This window comes from Sebastes fasciatus, chromosome 12 (assembly GCF_043250625.1).
Source record: "Sebastes fasciatus isolate fSebFas1 chromosome 12, fSebFas1.pri, whole genome shotgun sequence".
NCBI classification, from domain to species: domain Eukaryota; kingdom Metazoa; phylum Chordata; class Actinopteri; order Perciformes; family Sebastidae; genus Sebastes; species Sebastes fasciatus.
In genome coordinates, this window is record NC_133806.1 from 30,701,642 (window position 1) to 30,727,292 (window position 25,651).

At 41.2% G+C, this 25,651-nt stretch overlaps 1 protein-coding gene across 2 annotated transcripts in view; it reads left to right on the forward strand.

Annotated features, from left to right (window-relative positions):
* The first annotated feature begins 968 nt into the window (after positions 1 to 968).
* Positions 969 to 25,651, forward strand: part of tent5aa (terminal nucleotidyltransferase 5Aa) — a 198,443-nt gene continuing 173,760 nt past the window's right edge. The window contains exons 1-2 of one of the 2 annotated variants that reach the window (XR_012596404.1): positions 969 to 2,277; positions 2,747 to 4,723. Coding sequence is in view for 1 of the 2 variants with exons in the window: in XM_074654715.1 (XP_074510816.1) it covers positions 1,852 to 2,277; positions 2,747 to 3,526 (1,206 nt within the window). In the remaining variant the exon portion in view is untranslated. Of the gene's footprint in view, positions 2,278 to 2,746; positions 6,057 to 25,651 lie in introns of those variants that run through there. The other variant, XM_074654715.1, reaches the window with a different exon arrangement.

Below are 25,651 nucleotides of genomic sequence, written 5' to 3' on the forward strand. Positions count from 1 at the left end.
CGTCCGTTAAACTTCCAGGTCTCGCCTCCGCTTTCATCTGACCCGTCACCCCCCCCACCCACACACACACACATATGCTGCCTGAGCCAGGGACTGTCTGGTGCTTGGGAATGAGTAGGAATGACTTCCTGAATAGGTTTAAAAACTGAGCCAATACAGAAGAGCAGGGATACAGTAGATGTATCTTAAGGTGTGTGTGTGTGTGTGTGCAACGGGTGTTTTTACAGTTCAGATGGCTAAGTGGTTGTCTATACACGTCAACAGAAGCTAAGGGTAACCTGTCAGAGAGAGGCTGCAGACCCTGACCTGAAGGTGTTAGTGGTCTGGGGGTAACAGGCTTATGGGATTTACAGAGACAATATTTCCTGTCTGTTTTAAACAGCAAAAGTCCTCCTTCTGTCATGGCTATTTGAGTTGGTACAAGTTTAATATTATAGACTTTGCATGTCCTGTTCCAATGGTTGTTAATGCAGTAGCTGACAGGAAGTACATGTGGACCAAAGCTGTTGCCTCAGCAACAGATTGGCAATGAAAAGGTCTTTAATGTGACACTTAAATAGTCCCACTGTATTTATTAGGATACTTTATGTCAAAACCTAAATCAGCCCACAGAGGGCGACATGGTAGCACTAAGTGAGCTTTACATGCAGATCAGCACCAGTTGAATCTTACAGAGATAACTCAAATAAAATAAAACATTTATACATATATTTCTTTTACTTTTATGATTTTTAAAGTCTATATTTGGTTATAGAAAGATGATGACGCCTGGCTCTAAATATCTTGTCATTTCTGAATGAATTCAAGTGCATCAATTATCATTTTGTGCAGAAAATATTTAATGGAGTAATATCTTGTTCATGTACTTCAAGGACTTCAGATTGAATAGGAATTGGACTAAAGAGAGCTCATGAACAGTGGGATCGTGTTGAGACACTCTGGTTGAGCAGCAGCCTGTCTGTCTGTCAGAGGTGGGCGGGCTGAAACACAGCTGACATCTCCACACCACAGAGCACAGAGCCGACTGGTGCAGAAGGACGCAGCATGTCAAGTGGGCAGGTAACGGTTAACTCCTCCACAAGTGGGACAAATATGTCCAACTAAACAGAGTTTTTTGGGTAAAGAAAGCTGGATTTCCTGAGGACATTCAAACTGCATTAACGGGATCGCTTCTTGGCAGCAAAAGAGGAGAAATGAAAAGTATGTAGGAGCTGTGCGTAAAGAATCCACCAGATTCCAGCGAGGGCTCGATCGTCATCAGAGGGAGGATTGTGCCAAAGTGCGACTTGAGGAGCAGCTTATTCATGCAAATTTTATAAAATCATAGGCGTGCCTTTGGGCGATGGAGTCACAGCCGGAAAAGCAAACCCCCTCCTGGATCACCAGCAACCTTCAAACACTGTGATGCGCAGCGAGCGGACTCATTGACAGCAGCACTGGACCGGGGTGGATGTTTGAAGAGCGACGAGAAGAAGAGAAGAGAAAGTTAAGAGCTCAGAGGAAGAGAAGAGAAAGTTAGGTCCTGTTTTCTAGACGCTTCTTCACTGGCTGCACTTCTTCCTCAACTACTCCACTGCTGCGCCACTGGATCTCCAACCACAGGCTTATTGCGCAAACTGTAACGCACTGTCACTATTTGCCTTTGGGTATTTTAATATTTTTTTAGTCTATTTCTAAATGTTTACAGTCATCTCGGACGACTTCAGATCCTAAGAATACTGCTGTGGATGAAGTTACAGTCACCCAGAATTTGTGCGTAAATTACGCAATTTGTTCCTATTTTGAGAAAACTATTTAATTTTTTTAAAAATTATTTTATTTCAATCGCTGAGGACTTTTCCATCCGTCACCATGTCAGAGGACGACAGTAGCTCCACCAGCAGCGGTGTGTCCGACACCGAAGGCAGCAACACAAGCGTCCTGACCTGGGATCAGGTGCAGCGTCTGGACGCCATCCTCACGGAGACCATCCCGATCCACGGCCGGGGCAACTTCCCCACGCTGCAGATGCAGCCGCGGCAGATCGTTAAAGTGGTGCGCAGTCGGATGGAGGAGAAACACATCCACGTCCGGGACGTCCGGTTAAACGGCTCCGCGGCCAGCCACATCCTGCACGGAGACAGCGGACTGGGCTATAAGGACCTCGACCTCATATTTTGCGCAGATATGAAAGGTGAAAGTGATTTCCAGACTGTGAAGGACATAGTTTTGGACTGTCTCCTGGATTTTTTACCCGACTGTGTGAATAAAGAGAAAATAAGCCCGTTAACGTTAAAGGTACATTCACTCTGACAAACTTTCTTCTTCTTTTTTTTCCTGCTTCAATTGTTTACTTTTAGATATGTGATTAGAATTAATTGCATTTGTGCCAATTCGGCTCAACGACCATTACGCACAGCTTAAAGTGCAATTAGATTAGTTTAGTGATAGTAAAATGTTGGTTTTCTGTAGTTAAGAGGATTGAGTTAAACCAATTTGGAAGAGATCCTGAGCTCAGTCACCTAGATCCATATCCAAGGTCTTTAATATTAGGGTCAATAGCGTTAATAACACAAGACTTAGAACACAAAACATGCAACTAGTACTTTTACATATAGATAAGTGCTTATTAATTATAAAACCTAGTTGCAAAATGCAAAATTCGGCCAAAATGTGCATGTACATGGCTCTGCTGAACTAATAATTGCACTTTTAAGGCTGTCTACTTAATATGTATGCTCTTGCTCTCTCCCTTACACACACACAGGAAGCCTATGTGCAGAAGATGGTGAAGGTGTGTAATGACTCGGACCGCTGGAGTCTCATCTCCCTCTCCAACAACCGGGGAAAGAACGTGGAGCTGAAGTTTGTGGACTCTCTCCGGCGGCAGTTTGAGTTCAGCGTGGACTCCTTTCAGATCAAGCTGGACTCCCTGCTGCTGTTCTACGAGTGCTCGGAGAACCCCATGGCCGAGACCTTCCACCCCACCATCGTGGGCGAGAGCGTGTACGGGGACTTCAGCGAGGCCCTGGACCACCTACGTCACAAGTACATCTGCACCCGGAACCCAGAAGAGATCCGGGGCGGGGGTCTGCTGAAGTACTGTCACCTGCTGGTGAGGGGGTTCCGGGCCGCCTCTGAGACCGAGATGAAGTCCCTGCAGCGCTACATGTGCTCCCGCTTCTTCATCGACTTCTCTGACATCGGTGAACAGCAGCGCAAGCTGGAGTCCTACCTTCAGAACCACTTTGTGGGCCTGGAGGACCGCAAGTACGACTACCTGATGACCCTCCACGGAGTGGTCAACGAGAGCACGGTGTGCCTGATGGGACACGAGAGGCGGCAGACCCTCGGGCTCATAGCCATGCTGGCGGTACGCGTTCTCGCAGAGCAGAATGTCATCCCCAACGTGGCCAACGTCACATGTTACTACCAACCTGCTCCTTATGTGGCAGATGGCAACTTCAGTAACTACTACATAGCACAGGTTCAGCCAATGTTTGCTTGCCAGCAGCCTACGTACTCCACCTGGCTGCCCTGTAACTGAGTCAGCCCAGAGGAAAGGTGGAGGGAGAGAGTCTGATTTTTGTTTAAACAGGAGAGAGCAGCAGCATAGACGCCGACTCAAACCTGCCCAGTGTTTGACAGCTGACGGCAAAAGGAGTCTTCTCTTTAATGTTTTGCATCAAAGCTTGTGTTTTCTGTTCATACGCTGAGTATGAACAGTTGGCTTTCACTCTTCGAGTTTGTGTTTAAATGTGAATATCTCACATTTCTTGAAATGCCAACTGACCTGCAACCAGGTTTGGAAAAGACTAATTTGGGTAGCTTTGAAATAAAGGCCGAATGCAAGTGTGTGACGGCCTCGAACGCAAGCAGCAGAACTGTCATCGAATCTGTGCGAGACTGATTGAATCCGTCAAGAACTGATTAGCCAGCACAGTCCAAACAGCTGCATCAGTGCCCTGAAGTTGACAGCTGCTCCACACACACACACACACACACACATACACACACACACACACACACACACACACACACACACACACACACACACACACACACTCACACACACTCAAGGTGAAATCAGAGGTGTGTGCAGCACCCTAGACTCTGTTTTACGTCAGCTTAACTGAGGTGAGATGCTGCTAAACTAGTTTGGATAACAAACTGGCGTCTCTGCCTTGCATTTGGATATAATTATGGTTGTTTACAGACCAAAGATTTTTCTTGATTGTTTCTAACATTAAAACCCTATTTTGATGGGGGAAAAATAAATAAAATATGAAGCTGTGTCTATTTGTATATGTGAACATTTGTGTGTTTTAAAAGTGCCTATAAAAGAATGAGCAGGCCATATGATTTTTTTGTGAATTAGCCCCACTCTGTTTATATGATAGCCAGGCACACAAGACCATAGCACCCCAGAGGCTTGTGAATGTATATGTGACATCATGCAGTCGGTGTTTGTTTATATTTGGACGACAAATAGCAGCGCGCGTTAATGTTTTCGTGCGGGTATTTGGAAACCAAACATGCTGTATTGCATGTCCCAAATTAACATATTGCATATTTGTTATGAGAAAGTATGACGTGCATTTTCAGATCATCAGCAACAAAGAAAACGTTCACTCACACGCACACACACAATTTCCTGTATATTTTGTACAGTGGTGCTTCAAAAACAAAAGTTCACAAGAAGAAGATGAGAGACAAACAGAGAGAGAGAGAGAGAGAGGAAAGAGTGCATTCAGAGAGCTGGTGTCTGTTCCCCATGCTTCCGCCTACAAGTTGAAGGATATTTGCAGAGACACCTCGAATGACGAGACACTATTTGCTGTAGCACCCTGGCAGGGAATTCCTCAGCTGCTGCTGAAGAGCTTGAACTTAGCTGGGTTGGGTCTGCAGGCGCTCCGTTCAGGGTTCACATGATGTTGTGCCAAACGTTTCATTGGCCCCGCTGATAGCCCTGAAGTTTAAAGGGGCCGTGTGTTGATATAGAAAAAGATGCTGTGTTGATGTAGAAGACGGGGAAATAGACGATAGATGAGGTGGAAAAGGGAGAGAAAGGAAAACGTAGCAGGAGGGAGAGTGAGTCGGTCTGGAGAGATGGGTGCAGCTGGTGATGGGGTTTATCTCTCTAGGGCTACCACGCGTTACTGTACAAACTGTCTCTGTTGAGGTCACACTATGGACAGCGCTAAAGGGACACCAAAACATTCTGAAATCAGCATTCGCTCTCTTTTTTAATCATGTGATTGTTGTTTAAAAAAAAGAGTTGAAACTGAAGAAAATCACATGCATTCACACCAGCGTCACGAGACTTTAAGTTGCAACCTATGTTTCATTTGTGAGGTTGCTTTATTAATGGGTTTTTTATGCTTCATTCCACTTCATTTTAAAGAACTGTGTATATATATGATTACATGCTTCAGCTTTGCCAACTCACTTACTCCTTGCAAACTATACTTCAGCCTTTCCGGATGGCAGATAGACAAAATAGCATCAAAAGGTACGTTAGGCCCAGAAGACCAGCATCAACTCAATACTGCGTTGAAAAGAGCTTTTTTTCTTATCCTCTGACTCGCCTGATTCTGATAATCCACAACTGCTCTGCTCAGTTGTTGTATCTTCTCAGTGACTGTCCACGTCGACGGTGTCCTCTGGATTGTGTTAGGCGATGTATTGTCATTTTATACTCAGTGAAGTCCCAACAGCTGACTAGCTAGCTAGCTCCAGTCTGCCTGTCAGTTAGTGATCGTGCCTGTCAGTTAGAGATCGTGGGTTACTGCATTGTCTCGTATGCGTCGTCTCAAATATCCGTTTCTGTTCATGCAGTGTTTTACAAATCACACTTTGGAAAAGACAGAAAAAGAGATCCTTTGTCTTGTATGTATATTTTTTATGATTGTTATTTTTATAAATGTACCAGACACTGCAGGGTGTTGCAGTGCTTTTGAATCTGTGATCGGGCTTCAAAGGATATGTTCTCAATAGCTTTTTTTGCTATGTTATGTTATGTGTCCAATGGGTCAAAAGGTTAAAGATGTTTTCATCAATAAAATATCTGAAAGCCAGGTTTTGTCATGTCTGTCGTTCTTCATATTTTTTTGAGTGTTAGTCACGTTGGTCCACAGATGAAGCAGCTCAAATGTGAGAAAATGCTCATTTTGTTGATGAACTTCAGATTTCTTCTCTCAAAGGACAGTGAGAGAGTCTCTTTTCACTGACGTTAGCCATTCAGTGGCTTTCAGACGGGTTCCCTGCCCACTCACTCACCCCTGCCATGGCCTGCAGGGCCCGACAGGCCCAGCCAGAAACCCGTCCAGAACTGGCCCTCCGCTGCCAGAAAGAGCTGTTGTTGAATGTGAGGGGATTTGCATCCACCCAAAAAAGAGACTTCGACGCTTTTGTAGAATGAATATCTTTGCCTGCTCATCAAATTCTCTCTGTTAACAGCCCCCCCAACCCCCACCATCACCACCATACTCCGACAGCAATGCAGTGACGATCAGCGCTAAGGCCTGCAGAGACCAGAGTCCAACTGTCTCATGGTTGTCAGGCTGAAACAAAACTCTCAAAAACAGAGCTGACAGGTCACATAACGATGATGTCCTAGATACGGAGAAGACAATGAGTAAGAGATGTATGACACGGTACTATATATAGCAGACATTATCGCTCTCACTTAAGCGCATTTACAGCTCATTAATCTGAGCCATTGATGATTGACAGGTTGAGGCTGAATAGAAATGCACATACAGGCATACAAGTGTTGTGTACGTTCGACCGGTTAGGCTCATATAGCATATTTAATGTTCTATTAGCCTTTTTCATAAAGAATAGAATCACTGTTTTCAAGTCTACCATAAAACATTACTAGCGGGCATTTGGTATAAAATAGACTGACTTTGGAGGATAGCCACTTGATTTGAAGCCCGATATTGTCTTCAGTGGAATCACGTTAGGAAGGGATCTTTTAATGGCCAGTATGGACAGGAGGAACCATTGCAGCAACCACAAACACTTTTAATATACTAACTATACTTACCAAAATGAAGGTTATTCAAGTGTACTATTAGTATACTTCTTTTGAACTTAAAAGAGTTTCAGTTTACTTTATATGTACTTATCAGAGATATACTTAACAAAAGTATATATGTATACATACAGAAAAGTCTAAGTATACTTGGCTCATACTGACAAGTATACAGAAAAGTCTAAGTATACTTGGCTTATAGGCCTACTTACTTAATCTTTTGATCAAGATATACAAAAGTATAATTAAGTATTCATGCCTTATAGGCCGACAGAAAAGAATACTTGGCTTGTAGTTGTGCTTCCTTTTTGAAAGAGTAGCCTATTAAATTGTGTGAGAGTTTATAAAAGGCTGTTTTGATATGAATTTACTTCATTCAGCAAGTTTTTGGATTATCCGATCACTATAGAGGCATGCATGAACCATACATTTTATTCTTTTTTTAAATCTCATCACAAATCATCAAGTCAAATAGCAAAAGCAGCAAGTCTCTTTATGTAATAAATAAATCATTGGTTAAGTACTATAAGTTAAAGTATACAAAGTATATGTTCATGAACTACAAAGCAGAGATGCTCACAAGTCACTTTTTTCTTTTTGCAAGTCAAGTTTCAAGTCTTTGGACATGATGGGAGTATTGAGAAAGATTTAAAGAAATGTGAACCTATTCTTTAAAGTCTTCATGTCATGATGACCAATAATATAGGAATAACCTGCCATTGAATGACTACCTGAGTGAGTCACCTGTTTCTGGCATTTAAAGATAGATTTGCTTCTTTGACGTCTTACACTGTGTTAGATGAGTACTTTTTCTCATCAACTCTTATCTTCCATATAGCAGCAAATATGCATTCTGCATCAGTATCACACAGTAGCTTCCAGCCAGCAGTAGCAGCACATGTTGGATTTTGCAAGGACTCATGTTCAGTTTTAGGGATTAATTCAACTCTACTCAGGGGTGGAAACCAATTACATTTACTCTCGTTACTGTAACAAAGTTATTTTTGTGTACTTGTACTTTTTGAATACAGTACGGTATTTTAAAAAATCTGTAAATTCTATATATCGGTTAATTCTATCTATCACAAGTATTGTAGGCATACTTTACATTTCAATTTACAGAGTAAAAACAAAAGTCACATGAAAAAGTCCAGATAAACTGTGTGAGAATGGAGCGGAAGAAAGGAGATAAATCATCAGCTGCAGCAGAGAACAAGCTGCAGGTGTGTCTGCAGCAGCAGGAGGGCAGAGATCCATCCAAGAACGTATATTAACAAGAAGTGAAAGTCAATTGTTCCTTCCATTGCAACATCAGCGCCCAGCAGCAGAGCTACGCTTCCGCCATTTTGGACTGAAAGTGACTACCGGACGCCAGTAAAACGTCCGCCTAAAAAGTTCCATACAAAAGTAAAATAAAATTATTTCTATTCTATTGTCATATTCTATCAAAATGGTCTGTGATGAAAAATAAAATATTATAAATATAATAAGCGTTTTCGGAACAAAAATGGTGGCAGCGGCTGTTAGATAAACACCAGAGTTTCCTCTCTTTCAGAGAGGTGACACACCGGAAGTGATAAATGTTTGCCCACCGCCGCCGAGTTCACGGTCAGGGGCCACTTCAACCACAATCAAATGACAGGGTTTGGTTATAATTAGCATTACTGTACATCGGCATAGTAAAACATGTCGCATGTATCTTAATCAATGACCGATTTAATGCACCGCACCCAGCGAGCACACAATGTTCGTGACCTGCACAGTAGCCTACAGGCTGGGTCTGGCTAACAAGCTAACATGCTAACATGCTAACATGCTCATCCTCCAGGTGACCTCTGCGTCCACTGAGGAACTTCTACCTTCATGAGATGAATGAGGACTTTCTGCTGTTTTACACTGTTAATCCCTGATGTGACAGTGGACTGGCCAAGTGGACTGGTCATACTGGGACAAGGAGGCCGAGTGGACTCCTTGTCTGCATTGAAAATGAACCAGTAGAGGAGTTGAACTTGGATCAAACTGTGGAGGGCGTCGCTGTGCTAAAGACTCACAGATCCAGGTTCAGGCAGGTGAGTAACTGGACAACAACATTAGATGGTAAAACCTGTGCAGTCTCTCCTTTGCTGTGTTTGTGGCTGCAACCTATTGAGTTTATATTGTTTACATGTCCACGTTGTCTCCTTTGGTGATGTTTTATTCTACTGTTGATTCTAAAAGAAGTTTCAGGTGCCGTGGTGTCCATAGCTAGCTTTATTTATTGTCCATCATTTAGTTGTGTCTCTTTTCTGGTTCATTCTTGTGAGGCTTATTGCTGATGTTGTTCCTTCTTTAAAATTCACCAAAATGCAGGAAACAAAGTCTCTGACACTCTAATTGTTGTGGGGGAGAACCCTGAAACCCCCCACTTTGGTTTTGAAGTCCTCCATATTTTTGAGGTCTCAAGGTTGGTAAGTACGTCTTTGAGTATCCATCTAGGACCACAATACAGTATTTAGTACTGTACTGTTCTGTGCAGCACTAAACAGGGCTAGACCATGGCATTTGTCTGAGTGTATGAGTGACAATGAGCATGAAATTCCTATCACCAGAGGCTATTATCATCAATACATGGCCTAAAAACACTGGAACAAACAAAGTCAGGCTTAGTGTTACACCATCACAGCCGTCATCGTTACCAGCAGCCAGTAGGAATGCTTTTACTTACTATCTCGTACATGTTTATACCTGGTGGTGTTTCTAGTCTTCGTCTTAATTTAAAGCACGACTTTACTTAATCTCTTCTTAAGAAGCCTTCTCATTTGTGGTTTGCTGTAAAGAAGTCCGATTGATGTAACAACGGCGCCGAAGGGCCTAAATCTCAGGTCCTTAATTTGAGATGCAGCATCAGACAAAATAGCCCTCTTAATTTGAGGGAGCTTTGATTTGAAAGTTTTGAAGAGTGAAGTTGTGAAAGACTCTCCCCGCAGTAGCCAGCTGGCAGCGGGCGATAGCTGAAGCCGACCGCAGAGTGAATCCCCACAGTATGTGCCAGTGAATGTCTTTATAATAACCTGTTTACCTTTGAGGAGAAGCTTAGACACTTGTCATTCATCCTCCAGGTCCGCGTCCCTCCTGCTTGTCTGAGGGCTCAGTTGATCTCTAATGGCTTTTCCACTGTCTGCGAGGTTTCTCTCCTTTTCCCCTCTCTATTGCTATGAAGAATTTTTTCCAGATGAAAGTTTTTATGGAATAAGCGGAAACCGTTTGGAGGGGGGGCTGGACAAAACTGACTGGGTCCAGTCCGCTCGTGGGGAGCGGCGACCGCGGCCAAGCTCACGTACTGTTTCAATCTACAATGTGGCTTAGTCTCAGTAATAAGAACATGTCATCATTATATTCTTTCTTATTTAAGGAGTGTGGGATAACACTGAGCAGAAATCCCCCCCACATCAAGCCAGGCTTGTAAACAAATTCCAGAGGAGTGAGTTTGTGCAAACAGTAAGGAAACATTCATCATGCATGTTAACAGCCATGAGGGAGATAAAGAGGCAGAGGGAAAGTCAGCTGCGGGTCACAGACAGATGGACCTACAGCACACTACTGTTCTTAGTAAAACAACATCATCAGGATCGCTCTGGGCCTCCAGACAACAACCTGCCTCAAGCAGTGAACTCGTACATCAGCAGATACATCACAGGCTCTTCCTGGAGGCTGATGTATCTGTCTGAGATTACCGGCTGGCTGATATTGGCCTTGTATTGACAATAAGGTTGAATTCACTATACCAGACTGCATGGATATATTAATACTGGCTTTGTTTCATTCTTAAATTCACTGACAGTAGCTGTCACCTGCTTGACTGTATGCCTTCATGCTGTGAAATCAAATAGCTACAATAGTCACTGGTGGGGAAATGTCTATAATGTCCTGCTCAAGTTAAAGCTGCACTAACCAATATTTTGATATGGGGTTAAATGTTATGTAAAAAGGTGTCACTAGTAGTGACAATTGCAAACTCAGATAAGTATCAGCTGACTACAGTCTCCATCAGTATTAGCATCAACATATACTTAAAGTACGAAAAGTAAAAGTACTCATTACGCAGAATAATATATATGATATTATTGTATTCTAATGATTGATGCATTAAAGTGTTCATCACTTTAATGTTGCAGCTGGTAAATGTGGAGGTCATTTTAATGACTTTATATACAGCTGTGTAGTTTAATCTATTGTAATACATCTTCATTTATTATTTCATTTTATTACACAGCTGTGTTGAATACTCAATTCTGATTGGTCAATCACGGCGTTCTGCGGTTTGTAATTTCTTTATAACAGATCGTTTTTATGTATAGCAGGCCGTTGCTATGCGCGCAGTTCTGATGTCGGACTCTGGCGGACCGTTTTTGTGTTAAAAATATTGATTTCTTCAGTAAGTAGCCGTGTAATAAGCGGGGTAATGTACAGCTATGCGAAAGAATCCCCGTCAGGGCGATGAGAGTCCACAGTGCAGCATCGCCCTGTCAGGGATTCTTTCACAACAATGAGCGGCCCGCTGTACATTATCCCTTACATATTTTGTATTAATAACCTGAATCTGCAAAGTATGTAGAGTTATTAAATTTATTAAACTTAGTTGTTTAAGACAGGGAAAAAGACAGTATCGGATTGGTATCGGCAGATACTGAAGGTTGCGGTATCTGTATCGGACATTAAAAAGTAATATTCATCCCTAATCAAAAGGCCACAATAAAAAGAAGCTCAGTTCCAGGAGAAAATGTTAAGTCACTTCCACAGTAAGTACTTAAAAACAGTGAACAATATTTCCAGTAGATTTGGAGCAAATATGAGCCAACCTGGGAAAGTTTTTGTAGCAAAAGGCGTGTCAAAAAGAGGTAATGCAAGACAAGTCAGTTTAGTCTTGACCTGCTACTGGAAACACAGAAGAAACCAGACACTGGAAGAGATACATAGACATAGTGGGTCAACAGCAGGTGTTAATGGGAGCGACGGTGAGCTGATGGATGTTGTTGCTGATGTTTAAAGATTGATTGACTTCTGTAAAAGAACACCTCAGCTGACGGCGTCAACAGGGAGGAAATACAGAGTTTAGTGATCCTGGATGAGGTTAGGGTGGGAGCGAGAGAGGAGGTGGAAAAGAAAAAAAGAATTGTGAGTACAGACAAAATGTAGCGGATCATAAAAGAGGTGTTTGTGTAGAGAGACAGACAGAGAGAGAGAAGGTGAGAGAGTGCAGGGAGGGAAGATGATCCTCTCTTCACAGAGATTAGTGTCATTGAGGTGAGCAGGTTTATCTTATGTAAGTCTCAGAACCTGCAGGACAGATGCACATCCTCTCTCTCTCTCTCTCTCTCTCTCTCTCTCTCAGCAACTGGGCCAGAGAGACAGAGACGGGGAGAGAAAGTCCATCCTCAGTCCATCCTAATAAACCATGTATGTTAAAAAAAAATCATTCTCTACACATTTTGATCCTGTTTGTGTGCAAATTGGATCTGACGATGTCACATGTCTGGGAAACTGGGGATGAGACATAACAGAGAAAATCATTTCCTACATGGACATGAACATCATTCAGCTGGATGATTACTCTCAGATTGGCAGTCATAGAAATTGTTTTCATTTTACCAGAGTTGTAATAACTTCTGTTTTCTCTAAAAGGAATCTATAAAGAAGACACATACATGTCAGAGGAAACTCTGAAGTCTGACGCCGTTTGTATTGTAGTGAATAGGCATTTGGATTCATGTTTTCATGCTAAGTTTTGCCTGATAAGGATTTGAATTATTATATTCTGTATTGTTAAGGGGTTGATGGCTCCCCAGTGTCCCTTTTCAGTTCCATGTAACCAGACCACCTAAATATAGATATTGATAATATACTGTATTTAAATATATAAGGGCTGTCAATCGATTAAGTTATTTAATTGCATGATGGTCTATAGTTAATCACAACTGATCGCAAATTAATTGCCCATTTTTTATCTGTTAAAGAGAGATTTGTCAAGTATCTAATACTCTTATCAACATGGGAGTGGGCAAATATGCTTGCTTTATGTATGTATATATTTGTTATTGAAAATCAATTAACAACACAAAACAATGACAGATATTGTCCAGAAACCCTCACAGGTACTGCATTTAGCATAAAAAATATGCTCAAATCATAACATGGCAAACTGCAGCCCAACAGGCAACAACAGCTGTCAGTGTGTCAGTGTGCTGACTTGACTATGACTTTCCCCAAACTGCATGTGATTATCATAAAGTGGGCATGTCTGTAAAGGGGAGACTCGTGGGTACCCAGAGAACCCATTTACATTCACATATCTTGAGGTCAGAGGTCAAGGCACCCCTTTGAAAATGACCATGCCAGTTTTTCCTCACCAAAATTTTGCATAAGTTTGGAGCGTTATTTAACCTCCTCTGACAAGCTAGTATGAATGATTGGAACCGATGGATTCATCAGGTTTTGTAGTTTCATATGATAACAGTATCATCACTCTAGCTTTAAAACTGAGTTTGCTACAACTTAAAAATCGCAAGTTGCGTTAATGTGTTAAAGAAATTAGTGCCGTTAAAAATAATTTGTGTTAACGCATTATTATCGCGTTAACTTTGACAGCTCAAGAATACATTATTCTAAAAATTAAGCAAAACATTTAATATATTTTTTCCGTTTATCTGTTTTCAGTCATTTAAATTATGAAATAAAAGGAATAGACATTACTTTATTTTTGACTTTGCGTAAAAACAATTATTATAGCCTTACACATTAAAATTAAACATTTTTTTATGAGACATATTGTTGTATTTTCTCTGCATAAGAGGCAATGGCAATTAATCGGTTAATGATTAGGAGTAACAGTTACATCACATGATACGCTTTGGAGCTACACAGAATCTGCATTTATTTAAAGCGAATAATCCTTTCAATGGTGTAAAATTATTTCAGTTTCACTTCTGTCATTTTCTGAAGATAGAAAAAAAATCACGATTATTTAATTATTATATTATAATTACAAATAATATTATAAATAAAATAAAAAATAATATAAAAAATAATGTTTTGAATAATTATTTAATTTAATTATGTTATCTATAAATGTATGGAATGAGTCACATGAGACATTCTTTCATCTGTTTTAACAAAAATAATTTTAGTTGCTCCTCTGTTTTTGGTATTATTATGTTTTCTATTGTAGCAGTGCTGTTTGTGTGGAGTGTTAGGTGTGTGTTCAGAGCTCATGTTGCCAGTGTGTTTTGTATTGTTGAGCAGGCAGTTGTTGACACAGGTCTCTCATATGATACCTGCATGTGTTGGGCGGTCTGTGTTAACCATTGTTGACAAGAGAGTATAAAATGACTCCCTTTCACACAGCCAGAGTAAACAACATCACACCCACATCAGCACAATAGATGCATGGACGGGTGTGCATCTGTGCATGACCGGTGTGTTTGTGTGTTTATGTGGAAGAGAATTAGGGATAGAGAGAAGGGTGGCAGGTACAGTGGATCAGGTTTTAGTTTTACAGTAAAACATGTCAAATATCTGACAACTTTGTGATTGTAATTCCTTCCTGTCATATCGCCAGTTTGACGTCCGCCACAGAATAAGTCAATGCTGAGCTAAAACGAAATTGACGTGGAGGGATCCTGCATTGTGATTTGTGGTGTGAGAAGATGTGCTGCTGGCGGGTAGTCGACTTTCTTTGTCTGCAGGAATAAGACCTGCAGACATCATGAAAATGCTTGAATGGAAGGAGTACACTCATTAAAGATAGTCTGAAATCCCATAGAGCGTGCACGGACAAATCGATGTGAATAGTGGTGAAGCTGTGTTCGTAATACTGCATTCTAAATTAAGATTATTATTTTTTAGGGCTTTTTGGCCTTTATTTGATAGGACAGAGGATAGACTGGAAAGGGGGAGAGAGAGGGGACGACTGCGGTAAGGACTCAGCCTTGGTTTATGGGTGCATGCTCTACCAGGTGAGTTACCGCGGTGCCCACTGCATACTAAATTAACAATCAAGTATGCCATTATCAGCACACTGAAGTATACTCAAGCAATATGTCTTCACTGCATCACAACTGTATCGATTACAACATTACCGGTTCGAGCTACCGTTGAATGAAAGTTGTTTATCACAAATGTTAATCATTACTTCTTCCACTCAATGTAATATTTTCCAGTATTATTTTAAGGCAAATTAATATTATTAAATATTTTAGTGTTAAATATTTTTTCTACAGTACATTCATGTTTTTCCTCTTAACTGTACCTTAACGTCACTCGTCCAGAGCCGGATCTATGTACAGGCAATCAAGGCACATGCCTAGAGCCTCCTTGCCATTAGGGGGCCCAGACAGAGGGGTAAAGAACATCAACTGCCTACATAATGAAAATATTTTAGAATATGTGTTAAATTTAACATTATTTAATGTAGGCTACATTAAAAATATTTATGGAAGAAAACTATAACACATATAGATTATATGAAGACATCGGACTGACTTGTATGCAAACTATTGGTAGGCGCTACAATTTACTGATGTTCCATAAACGTCTCACTTGCAGGCTATTGCTACTGTCCAGCGACTCCACATTGCAGCCAACCGCAACACAAGGCTACTGTTTCAAAAATCAAAGAATAGATTTATTATCAGAGCACTCATATAAGAATGTAGCACTAGTGAAGCGCTAAATATATTTTTAATTTATGAAGGATTCTCTCAAAATCAGCAGGGGTTGGCGTGTAGAAACAGCTGTTGCGGCATGTCATGAGCTACAGCTGGCTAGCAGCTGCTAGCAGGAGTTTATTCCTGTTTCCACAGTAACGTAAGATGGCTCTGCATCATTATATTCAACTGCAGTCATCTTTTCTCACAGCTACAGTAGGCTATTTTGTAAATCCACAGATGCTTTCTGTGGTGTCTATGATTGTGATTGTTTGTTCGTGTTTGTCATGAACTTGTATGCATTTCATTTGTTCATTCTCAATTCACAGAATTAATGGTGCTTGTTATATAAAGCTAAACATTCAATAATGTGCATTTCTAATATGAAGCATATTAGCCCGGGATCATTGATTCTCGTTTTTCTTTTTGTTGCGTCAAAGTTCATTTGAACCTGCTATAAAGAATCAAAACGTGCATGTAGGGGGGAGCCTAGTGGAATTTATCCATTTAATCTGGTTCTGTGGAATAATGTCTACCTAAGCAGAGAATGAAGTCACTCTCCCACTGTGTGTGTTGTAATCTGAGCTTCTCCGTGCTTTGTTGACATAGCCAGGCTGGCCACACATGCTTATAGTACATGTGCGCGTGCCCCACTGGGATAGCTCATGGCCGCCGCTCTGCACTGCGCTCATACGGCGGTTACAGCTGATAACACCATCCCAGAAGCGTAGCACCCACCCTCCGGTTCCCCCGAGGTTAACACTGTTAGCTCTGTCAGCACTGTTGCCATTGTTTGCACTGTTAGTGCTGTTAGCACCATTAGCTGCGAGCCACCGGCTCAGCTGCCACCATGTTAAGAGCTGTGTAGAGGCAATAGAAATGCTCAGAATCTCGGATTTAGCAACCTTAAACATGGTATTATTTTAGAGGTACATGGGAAATAATTCATTTTTTCAGTCCAACTGAAATACAATTACATAAAAAAATTCTCAGCGTACACATCTGCCCTATAAATCACTTGTCCTGTGTTCTCCTTTGAGGAAATAAATCAAAAAAGAAATTTTATATTTTTTGGCTTTTATGATGGCGTCCTCTGGTTTTGAATACATTTGACAAAACGCTGCTCTGGTATGTGTCTACGTAGATGGAGACCTTATGTCGATACACCCAATCAGATCAAAGCAGTAACGTCAGCGTTATATCATAGGCAGATGGTCACAATGACTAAAAGCCAGACAGCAGCCTGCTACAGAAGAGACACAGACTCTGAACAGCAACCACGTTAGCTTAAAATCTCAGAATCTAACTTGCAAACATGAACACAGGCCTTGTCTTCCACCTTAGCTTGTTGTACACGCCACCAAATATCCATTAACTAGGGACAAGAGATAGCTGTAAGCATGGCTGTAGACCGAGTCAACCTCAGGGTGGCGCTAGAGGAGAAGTCAGGGGATCACCAAAGTCAGTATGCTTCATCCTCTGGGCACCATGAATGTCATGGCAATCCATCCAATAGTTGTGTAAATATTTCAATCTGTACCAAAGTGGTGGACCAACAGACCGACATGGCCTTCCATACAACCACAACACTAAACACTGAATTCAAAGCCTTTGGTTTGAACTGAAATGGCTCCTCAGATTGTTTCCATGTTCTGGCAGAAGCAGGCAGAGCTGAGATATTTAATGTTTATCTCAAGTTATTTTATTCCATCTTATTGGCATTTTACGGCCTTGGTTCCTGTGGCCACTGAACATCAAGTCAAGAAAACCCTTGGTGACTGGCTGTCATGTATCATCCTGATTGCTGCTGTGGCTCTTTGACCCCCATTTTGTAACTGTCTTTCCCCTGAAACAGATGACATCCTTGGCCCTGACGCAAGCCATTGCTTTGAATAGAGCAGCTGCTTTATATGAATGTGCATTCTTCAGACCACTAATTGTAGCCTTACAACGTTTTATTTATATACTCGACTGCAATGTCCCAAATACTGATAACATATACCATATTCTCCTTAGAAAACCTTGTTGGGGATTTGGAAGCTATTTTAGGCTTTGAAAAAAGTTTTTCAAAACATATGTCTTAAAATAGCCTTATATTTACAACAGGAGCAAAACACAACTGCGTGATAATCCACATAGTGTTTGCCAGGTAAACCGCAATATTCTCCTCTCAGAGACAAACCATTTTAGGCTGGCTCATCAGCTGCTGAGGCAATAGGACCCAGATGGTAGAGCTGATATAAAAGCAAGGTAATTTCATACAAGGGCACTGTGAAAGGACTAGACACTTCTCCTAAAACCAGACCGAGATAAGGCTATCCTATGTCTCCCCAACGAGACGATCCTCGTAAACTTGTATCATTTCCTTAAAAAGAAATTTCATTACTTTCCAATTAAATGTGATTGGTAGGAGGAGAGTCTTGCGAGCGAGGAGAAATACAGAGAACCCCCCTGGCAGGAGAGATTGATTTTCTTTTGAAAGCTTCACAATGCAACTAGATGAGGTTGCCTGAGATTGAGCGCAGATTTGATTATTACTGTTAAATGTAATTCTTACACGCAGGCACACACAAACGCTAGAACGTGCACACAAAGAGCGATGTTCCATACCTTATATGAGATGCAGGTTTGTGTACACCTGTAAGAGTTTGGCGGAGTGTCACCAACATGCAAACTAAACCTGTTGATTATGAAAAGAAAAAGTCCTTTTTCTTTGAATCACACTGTCATATTTGCAAGGACACACGTCTACTAGTATTGACTAGTATTGGTTTGTTGAAGGCCCTGATGAAAGAAATAAAATAATTGTAAAAAAGGCTAGTTACTTTCCTTTCCAAGAGTGACATGAGAAGATTGATATCATTCTCAGTAGGGATGCTAATTTTGAATTTTTCCCTAGCCAATAACCGACCCTCGTTAACCGATTATTAACCGTTAACTGACAAGATTAGTGCGTGGCATGCAGCGGTGCTACTGTTAGTGCCTAACAAGCTGCAACGAAAGGCCGATCCACAGGTTAAATCCATAATTTATCACCAGCTGCAGTGTACGCGCAACACAGACAATTCAGTCCCATATTCACCCATCCCCCCGGGAGAGTTTCTGTAGCAGCCATGACGCTGCATGTATTGTCCCAGTAAGTCTCCACCGCATCATTTCATCAGATTCACACAAGTTCATGCCAGAGGGGCGAATTATTCAGTTTTCTTTCCTGAGGATTAAAAGTCAAATTAAAAGTAGGCCTATTTAACATGAAGATGCTGTTGCAGTGTAATTATTATTTTGTTATTTTCATTCTCTAAAAGTCACCAGGAAATGCAGGAAAAAAGTCTCTGAAACTCAAATTTTCCTTGGGGAGGACCCGCAGACCCCCTGCTTTGGTTTTGAAATCCTCCCTATTTTTGATGTCTCAAGGTTGCCACATATAATAATAATAATAATAATAATATATTAGATTTATATAGCGCTTTTTAGTGATCTCAAAGACGCTTATGGACACATATGGACAGGCTAGCTGTTTCCCACTGCCTTATGCCAAGCTAGGCTAAACGTGACCTGACGGTCTTCAAACTTAACGCACTGACGTGCCACAGTAGAAAACGCACAGTTGTAAATAATAAAACTATTTATAGCTAAATTGGATTTAGCTTCTTTGGTTTCAGGGTCACGGTATTGTTGTCACACTGTCATGTCTTACTGGGTCACTATACACCGATCAGCCATAACATTAGGTCAGCATGGGCACCCTGACCGGTCTGCGGCTACGCAGCCCCATACGCAACAAACTGATGCACTGTGTGTTCTGACACCTTTCTATCCGAACCAGCATTAACTTTTTCAGCAGTTTGAGCTCCAGTAGCTCTTCTATTGGATTGGACAACACGGGCCAGCCTTTGCTCCCCACGTGCATCAATGAGCCTCGGGTCTGACCCTGTCGCCGGTTCACCGGTTTTCCTTCCTTGGACCACTTTTGGTAGGTCCTGACCACTGCAGACCGGGAACATCCCACAAGAGCTGCAGTTCTGGAGATGCTCTGACCCAGTCGTCTAGCCAGCACTATCTGGCCCTTGTCAAAGTCGTTTACATCCTTACGATGGCCCATATTTTCTGCTTCCAACACAAAGTTCAAAGTTCAAAATGTTCACTTGCTGCCTAATATATCCCCCCCACTGCCAGGTGCCATTGTAACGAGATATTCCATGTTATTCACTTCACCTGTCAGTGGTCATAATGTTATGGCTGATCGGTGTATGTCTCTATTGAAACAGGTCTAAGATAAGATAAGACAGTAAGGAGAGAGCTGCTGCAACAGGCTGCCTACCGCTCGGCGAACATATCAATTAATATATATTTGCATTATATTTGTAATGGATTAAAGATTCAGAAATGTTCCAGTGGAGCAGTGTTGAGTAGTTTTATAGTAAATATGTAACCTCTCAAACTGCATGATAACCGGATCCGGCTGACATTTATGCACATATTCCGACAATCTGTCGGAACTCCATTACACACACATATGCATTACACATTGAGCCCTTCAACAGAGCTCCTCTAAAAAGGGCCTCCTCTGTTTCCGTGAGACCGTTGAGCCTCAGGCCCTCACAGTCATGTGTGAGACTGAGGCGGCATTGAGATCTGCAGGCTCTGGGGTCGATGTGTGGAGCTGTCGGCTCGGTTCACAGGGGTCAGTCTGAGGATGTGCGCTGTTTGCATTGCAAAGCCACGCTGCTGCCAAAGTGAGCTGATAGACCTTTAAGAGCCCTTCTCCAGAAAAGAGCAACATTTTTGGAAAGTCTGAGATTTTTTTTCCTTCTCCCCTCAGGAAAGGGGATACTGTAGCACTGAACATGTGAACGTTAAAGTGGGGATTTCTGTTGGGTTTATGTTGTGTTGGCTCCGTACAATACGAAGTATCTGACACCGTGTGAAGTATAATATATTGCAAGTAGGAAAAGTGGTTCAATTTGTAATTTAGTTCTTCTCAGTGTGTGATCTCATGTGAGCAAGTATGCATATAATATGTGTGTATATATGTGCACGTGAGGGAGTGTGTGTACGTGTGATTCTTGACGCGCTCCCAGCTTCCTCATCCACTCCTCATCCACTCCTCAGAAAAGCACTTGTCTGGTCACAGGACAGTAATTCATTGTCTGACAGCTGTTTTCTTTTCTGTGAGCCGGCCCTGCTTGGATCCTGGGGTGTAATTCCACACACAGGGCCAGCTGGAAGTTTTCCTGAAAAAAAAAAAAAAAAAGGCTGTGAGCCCGGTGCTGACACATACGCCAGCAAATAGCCCCATTAGAGCATCACTGGTCCAGATATCAACAGACGTCTCCTCCAGTTAGTTGTATCCGCCTGTTCCAAGTCCAAAATACATAAAACTAAACTCCAGCGGACTCATAATTGAGTTGGACATAAACACCTGATTCAGTCTTTCAGTTCATATACAAATTCATGGAGGAATCTTAACGTATTGTATACAGTATAATCACTTATGGTAACTAGCCTCATTGAGCCTCATTGATTGGTATTTCAGTATTGATCTGTACATCGTAGTGCTACATGCACTTGACACAGTGAGATGAAGATTTTTTTTAAGATGGAAGATATTGTGTATAAGCATGAAATATAAGCTATCAACAGTTTCAGTCCACAAATAAATTGGTATTATGGATGGGCGATATGAAGAAAATCAAATATCATATTTTTTGACCAAATACCTCGATATTGATATTGCAACGATAGTGTAGGGTTGATTATTGGTGCTTTCACTAAATCTTTACAAAATGAGATTTTTGATAAATAATCCTTCAGCACTGTGGATATAATGACTAAGTAGGTAAAGGCTAATAATAGAAAACAGTTAGAACAGTCTGGTAAGTTCAGAAAATTAGTAATTTTACTGTAATGCAGCCTTTAAAACCAGGAAAAGACAACACTTATGCCATATTCCGATATTCTGATATTCAAAATCAAAGATGATATCTAATCTCACATCACAATATCGATATGATATCGATATATTGCCCAACCTTAGTTGGTATTGGCCGTCAAAATCCCATTAAGCACATGTATGCTAGCATGCTCACAATGACGGTGTCAGCATGTTGATGTTTAGCAGGTAATATCTGCAATGCTCCCCATATTAGTTTGGCATGTTAGCATGCTAACATCTGCTAATTACAACTAAACACCAAGTACAGCTAAGGCTGATGGGAATGTCATCAGTTTTGCAGGTCATTCGGTCATAAACCAAAGTATTGGACACTTTGAAGTTTTGATGATGTAGCTAGGAGGTGAAAGATGAAGTGGTAGCGGTAGAGTAAAAGACAGGGGATCAGCAAAGTCAGGATTCATCCTCTGGGGACCAAGAACGTCTGTACAAAATTCCACAGCAATCCATCCAATAGTTGTTGAGATATTTCAGTTTGGACAAAAGTGGCGGACAGAACTTGCCTACCTTACTGCCCCGCTGCTTGCATGACCAAGAACTGATATGAGCATGAATTGAACTTTATCAGTGTTAATGACATAATAAGACGTCTTAAAACGGAAGCGGAAGTGCTGAAATGCTAACTCATTTCTGGGTTTTAGGACTCATTCCTGCACCACTTTATTAAATGCAGACATTTGACATTTTACACAACAAATGTCTTTCAACATGACTGAATTTAAGTAATGTCACTACCAAACAGTCCAGGTCAGAACAACCTAGGGACGAGCTCCAGGCTATTGAGTGCCAGGTCTGATGAGTCATGTGCAGAACCCGTTTTACAACCATTTTCCATTTCATTTCCTGTCTGGACGACCCAAAACCTCTCTGGAGGGTAGTCTGTAACATATCCCCTGTTCGGTTTGGACACCATCTCTGCCCTTCATGTGTAGAGAGGATGTTTAACTAAACCGCCCCAGATGGTGCAACAGCATCAGTGCATTCGCTTCGGTGTTGACGTGATGAAAACTGCTCACCAACACTCAACACTGATTGTGTGTAAAAACCTCATAAAATCAACTTAGGTAATTTTCATGGTTTCACTACAGCTGAAGGATTACTCTGTGGGTCGAGGACATTCTATGGCCTCTTAACCCTCTGAAATCTGATTCACTGGGACAACAGAAAACATTAAAAACGGGTTATCTCAGCTGCTGAACAGCTCATATTTTGGATATTTTCAGACTGCGGTTACAGCATGTTATTCAAGTGGTTTGTCAAATGTTTTTGCTCTGATAAATCTTTATTTTCATAATGTCTTTCAGATCAGTTAATAATACCCCTTCCTTCTCTTTTAATGTAATTTGTCAATGTATCAGTGCTTTGTGTGATGGATAGACACTCCACACATTGCAAAAACAACTGATAAATTGATTAGCATTCAATACGAGGCAAACAAGTACACACTATTTTTCATGATTAGGTCTTGCTGCAAATTTCTCTAAAAACACCTGACTAATTTTACAAACCTTTAAATTCATCTACACACTTTTTGAAGATTTATGAACTTGCCGTTAATTAAACATCTGTTAGCCCCTATGGCTTCATGTCTCTCACAGTGTCCTGATAGAATGAAATCATCTTTCAGTTTTCGTATTGATTTTAAAATTCTTTTATTAGTTTATAAGGCACTACACGGCCTTGTACCAGACTACCTTGCAGAAATGCTTTTGGTTTATGAACCAGGAAGGCCCCACAGATCCTCTGGTTCTTCTCTTTTAGTTGTTCCACAAAACAGAACAAAAACATCTGGTGATGCTGCGGCTTTCAGCCATTACGTTCCCAGCTGCTGGAACAACCTCCCAGAGGAGCTTAAAATATTAATATTTTTAAATGTAAACTAAAAACTCATGTAATTAGTCTGGCTTTTATGTAGTGTTTTATAGTTTTATAAATTTTAAATTGTATGGTTTGTATATACTTATTTTATTTATCATCATCATTTTAGTGTTTATTTTATTCTATTTTATTTAATCAACATTTTATTGCGGATCATTATTATCTCTTTTATTCTATTTTATTTGATTAAAATTTCATTATTTTAATACAATCTGCTTATTTTGTGTAGTTTCATAATTTGTATTTATTTATTTTTATTGTTATTTTTTATTTCCTTGTATTTCATTTATCTTTTATTATCTTAAATACCCATCTCGTATTGCTTTCTTATTCAATGAACTTTTATATTGGTTGTTTTGGTGTGCATTAGTCTCTAAATCCATTTTTAACATTCTACATTTTTATCAATCGTTTGTACAGCACTTTGAATTGCATTTGACTTATTTGAAAGGTGCTATATAAATAAAGTTTGTTTGATTGATTGATTGATTGATCTTTCAGTTTTGGAACTTAATATGTTCTGTAGGTGCTAAATGACAAGCATGTTTGGGGTGGGGTGTAATTGCTCAGTTACGGGACAGCGAGTACTGCCACCCACAATATAACTGTGCATTTGCAGTCACCACATTGAAGGAATTACACTTGAAAAGCCTACACGTGGAGCAATGACGGAGACTTTGAGAGATAAGGGGCTGCCAAGGAGCATCGTTTTAATGTTTTATTGGCATAGAGTACCAATTTTCAACATACCTCTCTCCTCAAGTGCTCATTAAAGCTAAAATTACACCAGTTAAGGGCTTATAAACTGCTGTATCGCAGTAGCTTTGACAGTGAAAGCCATTCCTGTTTCCCTGGACAAGCCTCTATGCTCCGATGATGGAGCAACACTCACATCTAGAACCCGCTGCTGATCCACAGCTATACTTACCTGGGATAAAGATGACAGTAATTATCAGGTTTTTCCATCGTCATACCTGTGCTAGCGGATTCCCTACCGTACACACCTGCCCTAGCACAGGTAAGTACAATCCTCCTGCAGTGCAGCAATTCTTCAACTCAAATGACAGATGCTTCCATGAACGAGTTGTGGAAATAGATGACCACTGGCTAGGAAAATGGTGTTAATTATTGGTATGGGGAGGATTTCCAGGAACTGTACTGGTCCTCCTCTACACATAAATTACACTGTTAGTTTATGAAAGAGGTTGCTGACTATGCTGAATTTTTAGATGTTTGCGTTATTATTGACCCAGATATTTCAGTTTCACTTTGGCTCTGTACAGGAGCTGGTGGATGTATTTTTGAACTTTGGATAGAGCCAGGATAGATGTGCTTCCAGTCCTGCTTCCAGTCTTTGTGCTAAGCTAACCTAACCACATCCTGGCTCCAGTTTGGGAACATGTCTATGTTCCCTCAGCCTTTTGTTCCCTCAGCCTTTTGTTCTCTCAGCCTTAAGTTCCCTTAGCCTTAATTATGGACTATAATGTGATTAGTCGCGATTGAATATTTTAATCGGCTCTAATGTATAATGATTTTCAGATGATGTCCTAATAGTTTCTGCTTAGTGTTGTAAGTGTTTTTTTTTGCCTGAGAACAGGCCTTCTCCCCTGTGCTTCATGAGGTCATTGTATCTGAGTTACTGTACGGTCTCGCTCCGGGTCACGGTCCGGTCCAGTTCACGCTGAGGCCCTCATGTGACTGTTGCTGTTGTTCTGGGATCCAGCCGTGCCGGTCCTCAACTGCTCAACTGTTGACAACTCCAGAGAAAAATCTGGAAAGCAAAACACGGGGAGTGGGAGGGAGAGAGAGGGAACAGAAAGAAAGAGAGAGAGAGAGAGAGAGAGAGAGAGAGAGAGAGAGAGAGAGAGAGAGAGAGAGAGAGAGAGAGAGAGAGAGCCAGCGGCGTCTAAGTCTTGTCCGGTTGTGGTTGCCATGCCAAGAGCTAAACAAGCGTTTTATCAGTTTCTGGGGTTGAGATTTATTCTGGTGCCGGCAGTTTCTGCCTCACAAATCAGTGCATGATTCAGCCTGTGAGGAGGGTTATAGTGTGCGGAGCATCTGCTGGCCAACAGGCCCATTTAGTGAAGTGGACACTGAATAAAAACCATGACTCTGAAAAGG